Raw genomic sequence first — 17,749 nt, 5'->3', positions numbered from 1 at the left:
GGGCATTTTCACCGCCTGGCAACCCGCGGCGGTGAAAACAAAGGCCCAAAACTCGCAGAAAACGGTACTTTGGGATGACTGTTGAGACTCCTCTGAACAGTGTAACAAGATTAGCCCTACGTGTGTAACATATATAAATTTGGTTGTTCGGGATTACTTCAAAGTTGAGTTTGTGTTGTTTTCTCGAATTTTCACCGGCTCGACCGGCGTTCCACAGCAGCGCGCACAGAGCCCATAGAAATGCATGTACAGTGGTGCGCGTCTTAGCAACATGGAACGTCTTGTGACGTAGCTCCGCCCCCGAGGATACTTTCCTAGTTACTGTTACTAACTAACTAACTAGCTAACCGTGTATATAGTCATGGCGATATGCTAACACAGGAGATTAGCCTAAATCCCGCCTAGCACGTTGTAGCCTAAACACGCCGTTGCAATTGCGGCGATTTTGTTTTTATTTGATTATAAATCCTACGTTGCGAGTACTGCTTAATTATAGTATTTACTTGTAACTCTAAGTTGAAAATATTGCGTATTTGTAATTATTTACCAATAACTAGTAAGTACAAGTACGTCTTAATTACATTTATTTACTTTCCGGGTGGCAAAAGGTGGACGAAAGTTTTTATATTCGTTCCTCCAGTCAAACATGGCTGCTAGGGTGTAGCTACACAAATTGAACCAATTTTATGGCTAGAGTATAATCAGAAGAATGACATGTTATCGAAGCTGAATGGCTCAGTCCATTCTACAGGCGAGCGAAACTAAAAATTGCGATAGTAACAGTTTTTTTCACTATTAAAACAGGACATTTTTTTCTTTACAAGAAAACAAAACTGCTTATAAAAGTAAACAATGGCCTGTCAAACTTGTATTGTTATAGCAAGTGGATTTTTGTTATATAGCTTTGCCCGCTCGTTATTCTGTGATAAAATATGAAAAAATATGAATATTGGCACAGTACACCTAATCCAATTTAAACCTAAACAAATGTAAAAAAAAGTAACAACTAACAGATGTTTTCAAATGTTAAATCTACCTGTTTTTAATGGGATTAAATGTACTAGAGATTAAAACCTACATTGCACACAGGAAGAAAAAAGAAGATGATGTTCCTCAGACTGCTTTAGAAGGTCTAGGTTGTTGTTTTTTAGCAAACTTCAAAATACATGCACCCGAATACCGATTATTCACAAATAAGCTATAATATCAACTTCATCTAAGCCTCTCCTTTTAATTTGCCAAGTACTCATATGAGTAGCAGAGCTTTTAAGCATATTAGTAGCAGAGCTTTCAAGCATAAACTATTATTTAAGGATATATTAACAATAAGATTATTCGCATATCGCACAGGGTCCCGAGAACTGAAATGTGAAAATGTCAACTAATTAATCGATAAAGTATGTAACATCATAATAATGGGTTCCCAGTGATCTGTAAAGTCAAATGATATTGACAGATTATAAGACACGCCCTCAACTATAAAAGTATGTGGCACTTCACGTGTCTCTAGTTTTGTTCAACATGGAAACGTACTACATATTGCTGATTGATTGTACTTATCAATAGGACTCAGGTCCAATCCGTTCCAATAAAAGTCGTGATTTCCCGGATAGTAAAAATACAACGTCTTTATAACGTGTACCTTTACGGCACGTTCGGAAGAGCAATTGACATTTTAATTAAAAAAATAGTCTCTTTGTTCGAATTCGTTAGTTTGTTAGATGAAATATTTAAAATTGCATTAACACCTAGTGAGGTACTGTCCTCCAACCAAATAACATGTACTACATTATCACATCTCACTGTTGTTACGCATGCTGTGATTGGTTGAGACTCGGTCACATTACATTAAATAAAACTGGATATCACATAGTATATTAACGTCCCAATCAATAACATATACTACACTATAACATGCTGAAATTGTGGACGGATGATAAAAATAACTGTAGAATATATTAACTAATTTGTACCTCGCCTGCCGCAAATTTAGGGAACTGTTGTGAATATGCGTAGTCAATTTGTTGCATATTCGAGTTGTCGATACTTTGATCTCATATATACCAGGTTACGGCGTTGTGTCGTCACAGGAAGCGCTGTCCCAGCACAGACCTGTGTCATATGACGCTTTGATAGCCGATTTTGGCTAAAATAGCGCTCCGCCGCCTCTTTACTCTAGTGCTTTTTACAGTTTAAGTTGCCTTTTAATCACGTATTTTAGTGAAATATTGTTTAGCGAGTGAAATATTAATGTCATAAATAATTCAGGCTTGTAAATAACATAAACTAACACATGATAACGATAATCGAATTTGTTTTTGAAGTTCGAAAGTACTTGCGTAATTTCCGGTTCCAACTAGTTCGAAAATAGAACGTCCTTGAACGCGATAAAATCACGCGCAGAACGCCTTCCGAACCACAGTCAGCTGGCGCACACGTGATAATAAAATAAATACGATATTTACTATATGGGGGCCGCCATCTTGAATGACGCATAAAACTAAATAAGAGACAAGTTGTGAAACGCGTTTTTCAGATTCCTGCAAATCAGGACAAAAATACCAATCTTTCACAAAAATACGGTCCGTTGGGGTTGTATTAAGCCAACCGATAACAAAATTCGGCCGAATTCGTCGTTTTTGTGTGGAAAAATCCCTTGCATACGGACACCTAATTACGCGAAGAACCTAGCCCTGAGTACAGTCCTGTAGGTTGGCCTCCTTCCGTTGATCATTCGGCCCCCACAGTCCTGAGAAGTCGCATAGACCGGGGATTCGACACCCGCCTACAAATTTATGGCGGAGAACCGTTCTGCAGTTTTCATGATTGTAACCAGCTAAAACATCTATCGACTAATCTAGCGATTACAAATACCTTTTTTGTGGCCGAAAAATGAACCTACAGCACTGGAACGTTGGCGAAAGCAAGTTTTACGCAACGAAACAACGTTTTGTTTATGAATGCGTCAAGAACAAGATGGCGGCGTATATTTTCGGTTGACGTTGGAAAATGTCGATTCTATCGACCCTAGTGGGAAATCTTATGTAATTTCGCTTCCAGTTAAGGTATTTAGAATAGTTAGACGTATCGACCTGCTTATTTTTTAACTGCAAAGCTGAATGCCTCTTAAATCGCCCGATACACTCTTTCACAATAGTGTCGAATCCCCGGTCTATGCGACTTCTCAGGACTGTGAGGGCCGAATGATCAACGGAAGGAGGCCAACCTACAGGACTGTACTCAGGGCTAGCGAAGAACCTTGAACACTAAGCCGGGGTATTTGAAACCGAAATTGTCATCTAAGCGTTAGGCCGTCGCTGATTGGCTGCTGTGTTGGAATGCCAATTTTTAGTTTCAAATACTCCGGCTTAGTGTTCTATGTTCTTCGCGTAATTAGGTGTTCGTATGCAAAGGATGTCCGCCCCGAGGATAATCACCTACATTCTAGACCGACCATTGGTCAATTCAAGACAGTAAAAAGTACCGGACATATGTTCAGAACTTGCTTGTCGTCCGTCCTGTTTTGGTTAGATAATAGATCAACGAATGAGGGCGTGATTTGGACACTAACCAAATGGGTCCCAAGTGATAAGAAGGATTAACAATTATATTACGCACGTTTCGAGTACCCAACGTGTGAGTGTTTATTCTGTACAAATTTAACTTAATTCAAACAGTTCACTAGAATGCATATCCGTTCACAATCTCTATATTTTATAGTGTAGTATTATTGGTCAAGAGATGGTACTTCACAACATTTGTCCATGAAGGTCAGTTTGTATGTTTGTCTAAAAAATAAGAACATCCAGTACTCTAAAGTGTGTTAAAAGGACTGAATATCCACTTTAATATTTTGTTCATAGCAAATACAAAATAATTTTCACACATTTTATGTTTTTAGTCTTGGGAGTGACGTTTAACACACTGACATTAAATGCAACTTTATTGATAGTATTCAATAAACAGAAAGAAATAACATTTGTATGGAACTGACCAAAACTGGTCAAAGCTGCATTTAACCAGCCCGGAGATATAATCGGCTTGATATAGTGGAATCGTGTTTTGATCTAGACGCTATGTTATTGAGACAGAGAGTGACAGGATGTATTCTTCACAGATCAAGTAACTATGCAAACAGATCATCAGATTGTTTGTGCTGTTCACAAACCCAAAATAAACTACAGCCATTGGACTATTGCTTTGCATATAAAATGACGGAAATCGCTATTTTAGTGAGCACTTCATCGTTAGGTTTCCATGGTAACATATCATATCACATCACACACAATGTCTGGGTAAGATATATTGAGAATATGTCAGACACCTATAATGTATCTATAGTAGAATATATAAAATATAATGTTTTATAATTTTTTTTATTTCATATCTGACATATCTTAAAAATAAAATAATTCGCGCCGTGTTCAAATAAAGTGTACATTGATTAAAGACTCAACTCACAATTAATTATTACGCAACAATTTAAACAATATGTTCAATGCTCAGACACTCAATTCAATTCAGGTATAATTTATTACATTCATTTTATGTCAATATAACAAACACCGAAACAATGCATCCAAACTTGTTTTCGTGTTAAAATACTTAGTGTAACGCTAAAGTCACAAGAACCATGATTCTCGCGCAGTAATGGTATTTATCATGACTTACTTTACGTCGGAAAAAATATCAAAGATTCGATATGTATTGCTTATTTTATTGTACTTCGAGATAATCCGGTCAATCGTGGCCGAGCATTCGAAGTATTAGAGGTAAATATTTTGTCACGATGTTCCGTTTACAAGATGTTACGTAATTATCAATCAAATCGCTACAGTCGTGGCAACGCGTCCTGTTTTATATTAGCAACGTTTACAACGCGTGTATATTAATTGATGTTTGAGAAATTTGGATTTTTCCATGAAAAATTACAAAGCCTTGTTTATATTATAATAGATTCCCAGATGATTTCCTAATAATTCATGACAACCGTTTGTTAGTATCTAACGACTATATGTGATTGTTTTGACGTTTTTTTTTTCTTCAGACCTTATGTGATTGCTTTCAATATATATTACCTTTCACAATTTCGGGGTATGGTGCTTACGAGGTACGAATATTTAACCCTTTCTTTTCATGTGCCACAAGGCTTCAGCTTGGTAAACCACATGTTGACGATCTCAGTCTGTGTATTTTATAACTTTTGATGTCACTTGAGGCACCCACAAAACCCTGAACCGCAATTTTATTTTTGTTTTTCTTTGTTCTGAGATCCCTATTGTTTTGAGGCGCAGCTGCTTTCACTACATGTAGTCAAAATCAGATGTATATTGGTAATAAAATGTGAGAAATAATGTAGTTACGAGAGAAACATATATTTTATTGAAATAAATAATATAATACACATACTACTCTTCTTCAGAATATAATACATTTCAAGTAGATGTCACCGCAAGTGTTTTTAAATTAAATTGGGCTCATGCATCCCAAGTCACTTAAGATTCTCTGTGAGTCTGTCCGAACTATAATTCGTTGGATTCTCATGCCAGAGGCACGAACAACCCACTCCTTGCATAGCAGGGGCATAGACTGGGCGATTGGTCAATATGACATTCGGACAGGCAATAGTGAAACATAGATCCTCTTTATTGAAAGATATAAAAAGACTTTGGCACAACTATAAAAAAAAACGTGATCTTCGCAATTAACCAATCTTACAGACATTGCTCTAAGCACACGTGAGTAACTGCTTATGTTTCCACCTCCGAACACCGGAAACTTTAAAATCTTACAAGCTGAATCAAAGTACAGCTACGGCGCGCCAAGTGCAAAAATATTCTATCATACAGAATAATAAAAAACAGAATTTTGATTTTGAGAAAAAGGCTATGAAATTCTGTTTTTTATTATTCTGTATGATAGAATATTCTTGCAACACTTGGCGTCGTAGTACAACAACATATATTTACACTCAATGCTGAACTATTACGCAATAAAAAATAAAACATCTACTCATATACAATACATGTTCAGACGGCATAGTTACTGGGCATGCGCACTTCGTACTATCAGAAAATATATATCAGATTCCATATGTATAAATATAAGATAAATATTGCACTTCATAAAAACATCGAAAAATAAACACGGAGAATATATGTACATTAAATCCAACTCAGTGTTACATCAGTCGGTCTTTTCCCCCCAATTTTCGAGAAAAGCGGTTTAACAAACTGAGCATGCGCATTTTGAAACCACGTGGCAGATGACGCCGAACTCTCTATCTCGGATTCGCGAAGAAATCAAACGAATCTGATTATTTCTGTTGCTATGATGCATTCAGTCGTATTATATTGTAGACGTCCGTCTTGTGTTCCTGAAAGAACAAAGTTAATCGATTGTTAAAACATGTTTTCATAAGGTGTCATTGTGAAACTACAAACGTACTCACTATCTGTTAGGGAAAAATGGAAAAAAAAAACATGTAATTTTTAAGACTGTTGTTGGATGATTTATTCTGATGAATACACTGAATTATGTGTTATCGTAAGCTATACACGCTATTTTAGCTCACAGCTGAGTATTCGTGCGCATGCGCACCGATCATTGTTGCAATGTACAAAAAGAATCGCATCACTAGAACGAACACTATATAGTTTTTTGGCAAAATCTACATTTTTAGTTAACGTAAATCATGTCGTATGTAATCTAGATATTGCGTCCTGGGACGTTTTGAGGCTGGCTAATGATAGATAATTGAATATATGCCAATGCAGAGTTAGTAGCATCGTCGCATGTCTTCGAGGGCTCGGTGCCCAGATGAACCCCGAGCGGCGTGATTTCATATAACGTTAAGATATGAAATATGAAGGACGCATCTTGTAACATACAAAGTTAAGATTCGAGGTGTGCTTCCAACGTACATTATAAATATGGAACACGATCCAGAGGTCCAAAACTGAATGCACAACACCTCGAACAGGTGTGAGTTGTATTTAATAGTTAATAATACAGTACTGTAACAGGAAACCCCGTACGAAGTCGCCAGCAAGTAAGGATCTGAATAGTTAATGAGATCGGGGGATATGTTACTCGGCATGAGTAGCCGGGGAGAAAGGGGGTGAACGGAATATTTAAAACGTACCCGTATAGTTCCATTGTTCTGGCTGTTGATATTCTGTTCTCGGAAGAAGATAGGTTGAGTTCTGACGGATGATCCGTGCTCGCGTCGCCGTTCATTCTCATTGGTACCATAGCTCTCCAGTGCTGCGTGGGTAAGCACGGGGCACCGAACATAGCCAGCCTCCAGTAGGCGAAGGTACGGTCGATATCGGAGCGGTCAGTCACTGACTGCGATGACTTTCGAAGGTGTTGAGCCAATGCCATTTCGTCTCCTTTCAGTTTTTGTTGGATAGCCAATCGAGCTTTCCGTTCTTGATCGAGCTCGTGGCACAGTGTATCTGTAATTAAAAATTAACAAAATAATGGTTGAGCTATATTTTAAAGCGCGGTGGTCGTCGCGCAGCGCGTGTTTGAATTTCATGTAAATAAACAGTGTATTTTACACGCGTTGTATACGTCGCTATGAGTCCCATATCGAACAGGACGCAGCACGACGACTGCCGCCCTTTAATCTAATAACAAGTGCAATATACATCATTTTGGTAGCTTGTTCCGATATACAGCAATTAGATGAGAAAATGACACAAATTTGTTTGTTTTTTCGCGTGTGTGTTTTGTTCCCGTGCTTGTAAGCTTGTAGCTTGACTCGGGCACCTCAAATGAATCTAAATGAATCAAATGAATCGTTATCTTGAATAATTGTTCTTACAATTCACTGAACAATATGTAGGAACGAGTTCCAACATTTGATTTTAAGTTTCACAATAGTTGACAATAGTCACGTGTGATTATACTGACGATAATCATGGTTGCCTTCTGTTAATGATAATAACTCCGCTGAACTTTCTAAAAAAAATACTACATAATTAGAATTGATGTAGTATGTTTTACGTCAGTGGCTCAAGCTGTCATCTGTCCTAGACACGGTCGGGAAATTTAAAGATCAGAAAAAAAAACTCACGAAATCACTTTTTTTTTTAAATTACTAAAATAAACGATGCAATCCGAAAAACTAGTTAGTATTAGTGATTGTCATTTGCATAGTTGTATTCGGTTATTATGGTCATATTTAAATAAATAAATAAATAAATAAATAAATAAATAAATAAATAAATAAATAAATAAATAAATAAATAAATAAATAAATAAATAAATAAATAAATAAATAAATAAATAAATAAATAAATAAATAAATAAATAAATAAATAAATAAATAAATAAATAAATAAATAAATAAATAAATAAATAAATAAATAAATAAATAAATAAATAAATAAATAAATAAATAAATAAATAAATAAATAAATAAATAAATAAATAAATAAATAAATAAATAAATAAATAAATAAATAAATAAATAAATAAATGGTTCCAGTTTTGTTGCCCTGATGTCAAACTAAGAGGTTATTGTGGAACTCGTTTATTAATATCATTTCTTTGAGTTTGATTGATTGTCATGTTTATTTCATCAACGAAATGACCCGTTCTCAGTATAGCTTTGAATAATGAAATATAGCATCTGCTCGTTATATTGGTAGGGGATTGTTATCAACACTTGGGTACTAATTTAATCTACTATTCGTGACAGTTAACGGACTGATACCCCAACTTACTTACATTGCCTTACTACTTGTGTAGTACTAGACCGTGTAATTAATGATTTATTTGAGGAAAAAACTTAATTACGCTTGATATTTAGAGGACAATGGCGTGTCACGAATCGACATCTGCCATTATCCAGTGGAAGTGTTGCGTATTTGATGACGTTCCAGATACACATAAACTCGTAAATTTCAAGAACCTACCTCGGACTCTTTGCAACTGGTGAGCCATCTCCTCTCGATAAGCCAGCTCTCTTTTCACTTGATTTTGAAAGGTATCTGTAATTGGACAGAGGAAACAGATGGGCTCACTATTATGACATGAAGATGAAATTAATCTCGGAAAAATAAGCGCCGAAATCGGAGGAAAATCTGTGGAATTAACTGAGAACCCCCGTGGAGAAACACTCCCGCAGGACAGGGTTTAAATTAGCCAAAGTTGCCATTTTTTATAATCAGTATAGCGAAAATGGTGCTATTGTCATGTTTTTTTCCCATACAGCGACCAGGACGAGAGCGTCTGTCACGTTATAGGGTTTGAGGTAATTAGATTGAAGGTGAAGAGGGATTCTCACATCATTATTGGCACTGTTTTCATCGGTAGTGAGACGACGATATCCATCTAAACGAATTTACGTCTCGGATATACTAAACAAATGTTCGACTTAGTATAAGTAGCAGTGGTAATAATTACGACATGAACTTGATGTCAAGTTGAAAGATGTGAATCTATTTTCTGGCTCTCATTTATAAACACACGTGTCGAGAATTAAAATGTTTCAAAAAGCCTAGGATCGTTACTTAAAACCTTCAAAATGTTAAACACATTTGCCAAATCTGAACTTCTTTGTCATCGAGTAAAAGACATGAACAAATCGATTGATTTTATAAACACGTCCAATCACCACGTTGATGTCATTTTACTTTAACGGTCACGTGCTTTTAAGTACGACATAAAACAGACAAAGGAAAATTGGACTGCTTTTGTCTACACTCAACAATATAATCAAATGCTTAAAACAAATACTAACTATTTGTTCTCGCTGTTATTGCCCATATGGCGAGTGCTCGCTACCGTTCCCTCTGATGTGTGAAGTGCCGGCGAGCCGCCTTTTGTGCACAAGTCAAGAACGGTAATAGGAGAATGCAGGGCGTTTGACTTCTGTGCCGCAGTCACTATCCACGCTTTATGCGTGCACGCTGAAAGGATCTCTTTTTATTGGACGGTGTTGGGGTTGTTGAAAATTTGAGCAGCTACCAACAGCGCAACTATACAGAGGCACGTGTCGCATCCATTATATTGGAGACGAAACCCTGACAGACGGTCCCCGGTTGAAAAAAAGGTATCATTTGTGTTGGATCTAATAGATGAAATTAAACCACTTCAGCCGGGCCTAAGTTATCGCTGAAAAGTGTTTTATTTGAGTGTTATCGGTAAAATTAAATAAAAATACACACTTTTACACAACACAGATTGCAGACAGTCGACGACTATGACGGGCGTCACGTGATCTGGGAACCCCTTAACTACCCATAAGGTTTTAACCATATTTTCCACCTCGATCACAGGAGCCACTAAGTTACGGTAAATGATTTCCAGATATTCTTTAATTTCTATTCCAAGAATTATCCCTTTGGGGATACAGACAATGTATGAACAAACCTACCATTGACACACACACGAAGGATTCTTATCCGACGTTCCGTATACTCATGTATGCTTTAATTAATGTGTGTCCTTTTGTCAATTGTCTATCGTGTATATTAGATAAAAACGGTATATGTATATGTAGTTATATATAGTCACTGGTTTTACATCGTCGTTCTTACCTTTTAGGTGCTGACACTCTTGCTCAAATTTCTTCCTAAGCTGAATTTGTCTTCGCAGTGCGTTTTCTAGCTCGCCTAATCATTAAGAAGATGATGATAATGATTATGAGAAAGAGAAAGATGATGAGGATAAATCAAATTACACAATTTAGTAATACACATTAATAATACGTGCACCGTTATTATCAACTCAAATGTATTCAATATAGATGTTATCTGATCACTTCCTTCATAAAAGTCCTTATCAAAGTCTCATTTTTTTAATATCAGTCCTTTTCAGAAAAGCGGCAAATTAAGCATTGTTAACAATTAGTATCACGTGGGAGGGGGTAATTTCAGACTAAAGTATATTTTGTTTAAACAAGTTTTGGATGTAAAACGGTTTCTGAATTTAGTTAAATTTGTTTACCGTAACATCGTTTTTTTGGGGGGTGGTGGCTAACTGATGTGCGATGTGGGACCAACTCGAAGGAGTATGAATCAGGATTCGAATTCGGACTGAGCATGTGGACCCGTCAAATCGCGAGTCCGTGAAAGGTAGAAAGATCCTTGACTTCACAAATTTGAGGATGTGGATTCAATTTGGCGTGTAAACTTCACAACAATATATTATGAAAATACAAAATGGAGTCACTGACATTTTTTTTTCAAGTAGAGATCCATAAATAACCTTAATCATTTCACAGTTCAGAATGTCCGTGTGTAAACTTAAAATTAATACAAGAATGAATAATTGATCAAATAAGTTATTGACAAGATGTCATTGCCATGGAAACCATCTCTTACCTTTGTCCATTGAAGTCATGTCTTTTTCTGAGGAGCATTTACTTTGAAAAGATCGGATATCGATGTGCCTGTCTGTGAACAATAAATACAAGTAACTATTATTACAGACTGACCCATATGTAGTGTGTTTGCGCGGTGACGCGGAAATACATTGTCAGGGCAATGTTAGTTACAGCCATCGGATTTTACGCACTCACCAATTTCACTGCTGTGGTTCAGACAATCCGGTGAGGGCGAATCCCTGTCCTGGTTTGAGACAAGGTCCGTTGGTGGAATAACTGCAGTGTGAACTGTCAAAGGAAGTAAAAGTTGAACGCAATTATTATTAGCGAATGATGAACGACAAAAGCAACTTTAAAACGATCAAAATGTTATTTATTTCGAGAATCAAAATAAAATTAAAAACAACCACATTGAAGTTGTCGCGGTAAAACACATACTGTAAAAACTTACCATGAGTTTGCTGAAGCCCGTCTCCGGCCTCGGATTCTTGTTTTGGTGTGCTCCCGCTTCTACCCAGCGGAGTCTTGACACGTACACCTGACAGAGGCCCAGTGGATGAACAGTGTGACGTCACATCGCAGAAGGGTCGTGAAACCTGGCGGAAAAGAGGAAAGAATTAACAAAATTATACATCTATAGTAAGTGCTCTTCAATCAAAGTTTTTTTTCCTGAGATTACAATCATGATGAAACCATTTACACTTGGAGACAGAGCGAAGAAAAATCGTGGAATTTTCGAAATATTGTCCCGGGTGTGAAATTGATGCTCTACAGGGAGTGATGAGAGAAAGTAAAGGGCCAAGTCGAGCATTAAAAAAGCACCTCATCGGCGACCGACATGAGCAAACCATGCAGAAGGTGTCGAATATACGGTGGATAACAGGGACCTTGACAACACACTGCATCATTTGGTGTGAAGAAAATTTCACAGGTTCTCAAGTTAGTATTTATCGCTTCAAATATTACAACTTTTAAAATTATTCTGTTTATTTTATTTTATTTAATCGATCTATGCAAATAAACACATTCTAAATAAAATGTATTTGTGTGCGGGTATTCTGAAGAAAAATCGTTTTTTTCGAAACAATATGAATATGGCAGACGTCCGCTCACTCTATCAAATTTACAAAATCGTCCCCGTTATAGGCAATAACATCGAGTGTGTTCAACAACAGACTTTACCTCATCTCGATTAATCAACAAAAGACTACTTTAATTTGCTTTCCCTAGTCATGCCCCTAGGGGAGCCCGAGTACGAGGCGCTGATGTGTACAGTGCATTAAATATCCCTATCGTTTAACCAACATTTATAGTACTAATGCGAGTTTAAATTTCATGTCCGCGACAGCGAGTTAATTCACGGTGATTTAGCGGTACGAAAACAGCCTACTGACAGACCATACTTATACTGGATGCGTTTTCGTTACATATCTTTATTTTCATTCACTCGCCTTATCAAAATTTCACAGGATTGTCTTAATACGAACAGCCACAATGGCACCAGACAAAAACGTGTCTGAAAACGACAAATACTATAAAAACCAATACCTTATCACGTTGTATAAAGTTAATGTTTTAATCAAGTCCAATTTTCTTTCCGTGCGTGACAGCATCTCCATTTAAATGCTATTAGCAATGCTTTCTAACCCATTTCATTTGAGCCCTTGTTTCGAATGACCACACACTGTACTAATACATTTAATATAAATTTTATATGAGTACACGTACGACTGTTCAGTCCGCCATTCAATAAACCCGATTACCGCCAGTTTATTCGCCAGTATACATTTGTAAGATTAAAGAACACTCGCTCTTAGCCTTCAGATAAATGTACCTGATGAATAAATGATGGGATTTTAATACGTCCATATTTTAATTTGTTTGACGAAACATTGCTTTTGAGCTATTTTGGATTATTTCTTTTGACAAGATAAACGCCGCAGTGTGGAGTCATTGGAATGGTTTATTCATTACTCGCAACAGTAACTGCTCCACTCCGATTAAACCCATCAACGGTAGAGAAAGAAAAGGAAGACATCGCCAGTAATAAATCATTATTAAGACTAGGTATATTTGCACTCTCGTCTCTTAGTTATAACTAAATATCTACTCTTCCTCATCAATATTGGTCGTTAAGGGATGGCTATTATGTCGAGTCTTGTCCGCCGGGCGTGAATAAAGCTCACGACAGTTAACAACGTTACTAAACAGTCGACACAGGGGGTACACACCTCGGATCTAAGTGCTAGGTGGCAGATACGTCAGCGCACAATTGGTCAACGCAGAGAACTTAATTACTTTTCAGGATGGACACTTAGATGAACTTTTCATTTGAATCCCGTTCCTTTTTTTTTTGCTTACCGGGAAATCGTCTATTTAAAACAACTTTGTGTATAACAGTTTAATAACTAAATGTGCACGCTTGCTTTTTTTGTTTTGTTTTTTTGCGTGTGTGTAAATTTATGGTATTTTGCCATTAATGGTATCACGAAGACCGGACCTTATCTGTGTGCAAAGCTACAATTCCAATAAATTGTCTGAAGTAATAAATAAAATGGTGCCCACTTACTGGCAGATTACTGATATAAGTCAATTTATTCGCACCATTGGATTCGAATGCTACATTGTAATCGTGTGACGTTCAGTCCATTTTAAAACCACTATTTCTCAAATTAACCAGAAAATGCTGAAAATGTGGCGGAATGTCTTCTTTTGTGGTCGCCTTGATTAGATTTGCATAGTTTACAGCGCTGTTCGACATCTGCATTTTAAAGGTGGGAGTGCAAGTCGTTTCCCTTATAGCTATTATATAGCCCTAATTTGCTTACTCCTGCGCGTACAAAGCATCACTTTGGCGTATTAACACTATTGGGCTTAGAGTTAATTGGTTTAATATAGTTCTCCGAATTAAATTTGACCAGTTATCTGTAATTGGATTCTGGCAAATATGGTTTAGAACTTGAAAAAGGAGGAGCAAATCAGTTTTCACGAAAGTGGAATAAAACATTGCTTGAATGTACTCCTAATTACGTTAGAATTAATAATAATAAGGGCATACCATTAGAATAAGAGATAATCAAAACAGGTGCAGAGTATAGAAAATTGTTCTTACCTGTCCAATCACAGGGGAATGCCGGAGTTTTGTGATCGATAACGATACTGGTGCTACTTCGGTCGGACATTTCACAGAATTTGGCGATTTCTTCTCATTTTCATTCATGATCAAGTGTTCCATTTCTTCGCCATGGTGCTGGGTAGCTTCGTCGTCGTTTTCGTTTGTCTCAGCTTCACCAGGGCGATTGTTGTCGTTGTTGTTGATGTTGTTGTTGTTGGTTTTATGCAGTGATATTTCGATCGGTGTCGACATTTTGTAAACATCATCCACAATGTCAATATCGCTGCTGTTGTTGTGGCCGTGGTTGTCTTCTTCGTCTTCGACGTCATCGTCGTCACTCAAGTTGTCGTCAGATAGGTCTGGTCTGATGTTCTCATCGTTATCACGGACTGTATTATAGTTTGGCGACTGGTCATTCCCGTCTTGGAGAGCGAGCTCTTTAGATTGAACGAGTAGTTTGTCTGACGAGTGATTTCGGTTAACGGGTCGAAAAGCAGATACATATTGTGCGTCCTGCTGTTCTTTGGTAACCTTCCTGTTGCTGCTCTCCCCACTGTCACCTACTTTATCACCCTTTTCAGCGTGTTTCTTCCTCATTTCCAAGTCCCAGGGGTTAAATTTCTCATCATCTTCTCGCCTGTTGAGGTCGACATCGTCCGACAGAGGCGATGCGAGCTGTGGCGATAGTAGCTTGTTTCTTTCTGTGGCTTGGTGCATGGGGTATGTCTGTCCCTTGTATGACGGCATGCCGCCGTTTGTGATCGGCGCCGGATAATAACTTCCGATTCCCATTCCGAATGTCTTTGTCCACGGGTTGTTCATAGGGTACACTTCCTTCGTCCCGCCCCACATCATATCAGAAAACCCGCGTTTTAACGAAGTCGGCGATAGATGCTTTTTAGCTATTAAGTCCATGGCAGGATAAGAAGAGGGGGACGTTGCCGCGGCCATGTCCGATTTCTTTGGCATGATGGTGTCTCCTTGCATCGCATACGATTTGTTAGGTACTGGTATCAGAGGGTAGCTGAATGGGCGTGATATTGCGTTATTTCGCATGGTTTGCTGGTCATAGTCTAACCGGGTCCTCTTCTCGGGCTGGGAGCTGTTCAACCCGAAATCAAAAGAGGTGATCGACGATGACGAAGATGAAGCATGTGATTGGTGGTGATGATGGTGTTGGGGTCCGCTCAGCGCTCGCTTTCTGCTCCCCCCGTTGAACATTGCTTTCACGTCCTCCCAGGCATGCATCAGTTCGTCAGAGTGTTTACCGGTCAGTTGTATATGCCGGCGCCACGAGTTGAAGTTAGCTGCATCCGGGTGGTTGTATTTTGAAGTCGGTGTGCGGTGTGAGTGAAATATGAACTTGTTTGGGGAAAAATACATGTTGCAATATGCACACTTGATGCATTTGGCGCGGCTGCTGTTGTAGCGAGATGGTATAAAGCTACCCCGGCAACCCCAGGCACAAAAATGCTCCACATCAAAGGCGAAGTTTTCTGGAAGCTTGGGAGGCGTGGTTTCCTCTAGAAAAGATTTGCAAAGACGTTCTGCCTCTCTTTTGGTGATCATTCCACATCGCCTTGACGAGATTGGCATCGCCCCGGCCCTGCGGAGAATTTCAAGTTGTACTGGGGTACATTGCACACAGGTGATTCCGAGAGCCACGCGTCTGTTGTGTATTTCATTGTAGCTATACCCTTTGAGTAAAGTGTTAGATATCTGAGCCAAACATAAACGCTCCGCCCTGTCAATAACCAACGAAGCGATGGGCACGCCGTTCAGAATTACAGTCCTGCATATATTTGGATTGGGGTTGGCTGACGCATCACAGGCCGGGTCAGGGTGATCATCTTCCTTGGCGCTATCGTCGCTTTCCCTGGAATGGGAGTAAGGCGAATGACGAGGTGATGTGGTCGCAATAGTTACCATGATACCTGAATCCGCATGTGCAGAGCCTGTACTGGATTCTGGCGACAGTGCCATTATTGATCCTAACAATATAATAAATACAAAAAAATATGCGTTATTAGATGTCAGAAAAACACCTAATCACGTGATTGTCATCCGAGAATCCACTGCCGTGGTTAACACGGCGGTAGAAGCGTCTACACAAAATAGCACAAATACTGGTCAACATGAACACGCCTATCTCAGTGGCCTCACCGCTGAGGCCGCGCACACAACATTGAAAAAATACTCACGCAGGAACTGAAAGACATTCCAAAATACAGATAAGAGAAAAGGGATGCGATTAAACAAAATACCGATTACTGACTAGTTAAATGAGACGAAACTGCGATAGAGAGCGCTGGTCAGCTATGACGGGAGTTGTTAAACCTTTCGATGGGCTTCTTAAATGGACGTAACTAACATTATTAATTGACGCGGGTGATGTTACTGGACTGTAAGTAGTCGCCATTATATGGTTGTATGTATGACACACACATGCTTTAATTAATCAACTTTTTAGAGTCGATTGTGACGTACAGACCCAAAGGAAGGCAAACCTACTGAAATATTTATTACGGTAAAACTTCATCTCATGGCTATTAGAGACGAAAAGATGGACGTTTTCACGCTGGGTGATCCCATGCATAATCCTTCACACAGAGTCGAGAAGCCGTAATACGGTTAGAGGGGTTCAATTCCGCTGTTCGCCCCATCGCTATTCAGATATTCCACGCCGGGAACGCTCTGTATTTTATCGCATCCAAATTTGATCAAGAGCATAAGCGATTTGTTCATTGGAATAGTCTAACAGTAATTGGACTTGTATCCCGGATGCTAATTGAATGATAATGGTAAACATGCCGATTCAATAAAAGCTTATTACCGGCTACACCTTCCCAGTAGTGTATTGTGCACACAGACCACGTAGCGTTTCCTATCAGCGCGAATCATGGAAAATGACTCTTTTCCTTATTGCATCTAAGCATTCTACCCAACCAAGCATATCAGTGATCGTATCAGACCAGTGGGACTCACTCGTAAAACTTTTGAACATTGCCCCTTTTCGTTATGTCAGGCCATGAGGGAGACCCCGGTCTTACTTCCCATCTGTTTTGTGTTGATGACTTTCTAAAGTGGATGTTATCTTGTTTTCAGATAGCTTCTTCTCTTATCAGTTCGCAGCGCCAAGTAACGGCTCATTACCACAGCCGCGAAAACTTCGATTCCCCAACAAATACGCATTTTCATTTTTTCGTATGTCCAATCATTGCAACTTTTCGAGTTTTTTAATCAATTGTTTATTTGCGAAGTATGATGATGTCAGTCCTATGCATTTGTGTTAA

General features: G+C 38.4%; 1 protein-coding gene across 1 annotated transcript; it reads right to left on the bottom strand.

Moving 5' to 3' along the window:
* Positions 1–5,359: 5,359 nt before the first annotated feature.
* Positions 5,360–16,439, bottom strand: LOC100328993 (ladybird homeobox corepressor-like protein). Its single transcript, XM_002742176.4, has 8 exons — positions 14,454–16,439; positions 11,793–11,937; positions 11,537–11,629; positions 11,340–11,411; positions 10,554–10,628; positions 8,928–9,002; positions 7,145–7,460; positions 5,360–6,376 (listed from the first exon to the last, which is right to left on the bottom strand). The coding sequence occupies exons 1-8, from the start codon at positions 16,437–16,439 to the stop codon at positions 6,349–6,351; spliced, it is 2,790 nt and encodes a 929-aa protein (XP_002742222.1). The 3' UTR covers positions 5,360–6,348.
* Positions 16,440–17,749: the final 1,310 nt, after the last annotated feature.

Source organism: Saccoglossus kowalevskii, chromosome 13 (genome assembly GCF_978046115.1).
Source record: "Saccoglossus kowalevskii chromosome 13, keSacKowa6.1, whole genome shotgun sequence".
In the NCBI taxonomy this organism is placed as follows: Eukaryota; Metazoa; Hemichordata; class Enteropneusta; family Harrimaniidae; genus Saccoglossus; species Saccoglossus kowalevskii.
This window is presented reverse-complemented; position numbering and strand designations above follow the sequence as displayed.

Coding starts and splice junctions, on each gene's coding strand:
- LOC100328993 (XM_002742176.4), bottom strand. CDS start 16,439: ATGGCACTGTCGCCAGAATCCAGTACAGGCTCTGCACATGCGGATTCA. Junction 11,938..14,453: donor ATTCCCCTGTGATTGGACAG/GTAAGAACAATT, acceptor CTTTTCCGCCAG/GTTTCACGACCCTTCTGCGA. Junction 9,003..10,553: donor AGAGTGTCAGCACCTAAAAG/GTAAGAACGACG, acceptor GTCCAATTACAG/ATACCTTTCAAAATCAAGTG.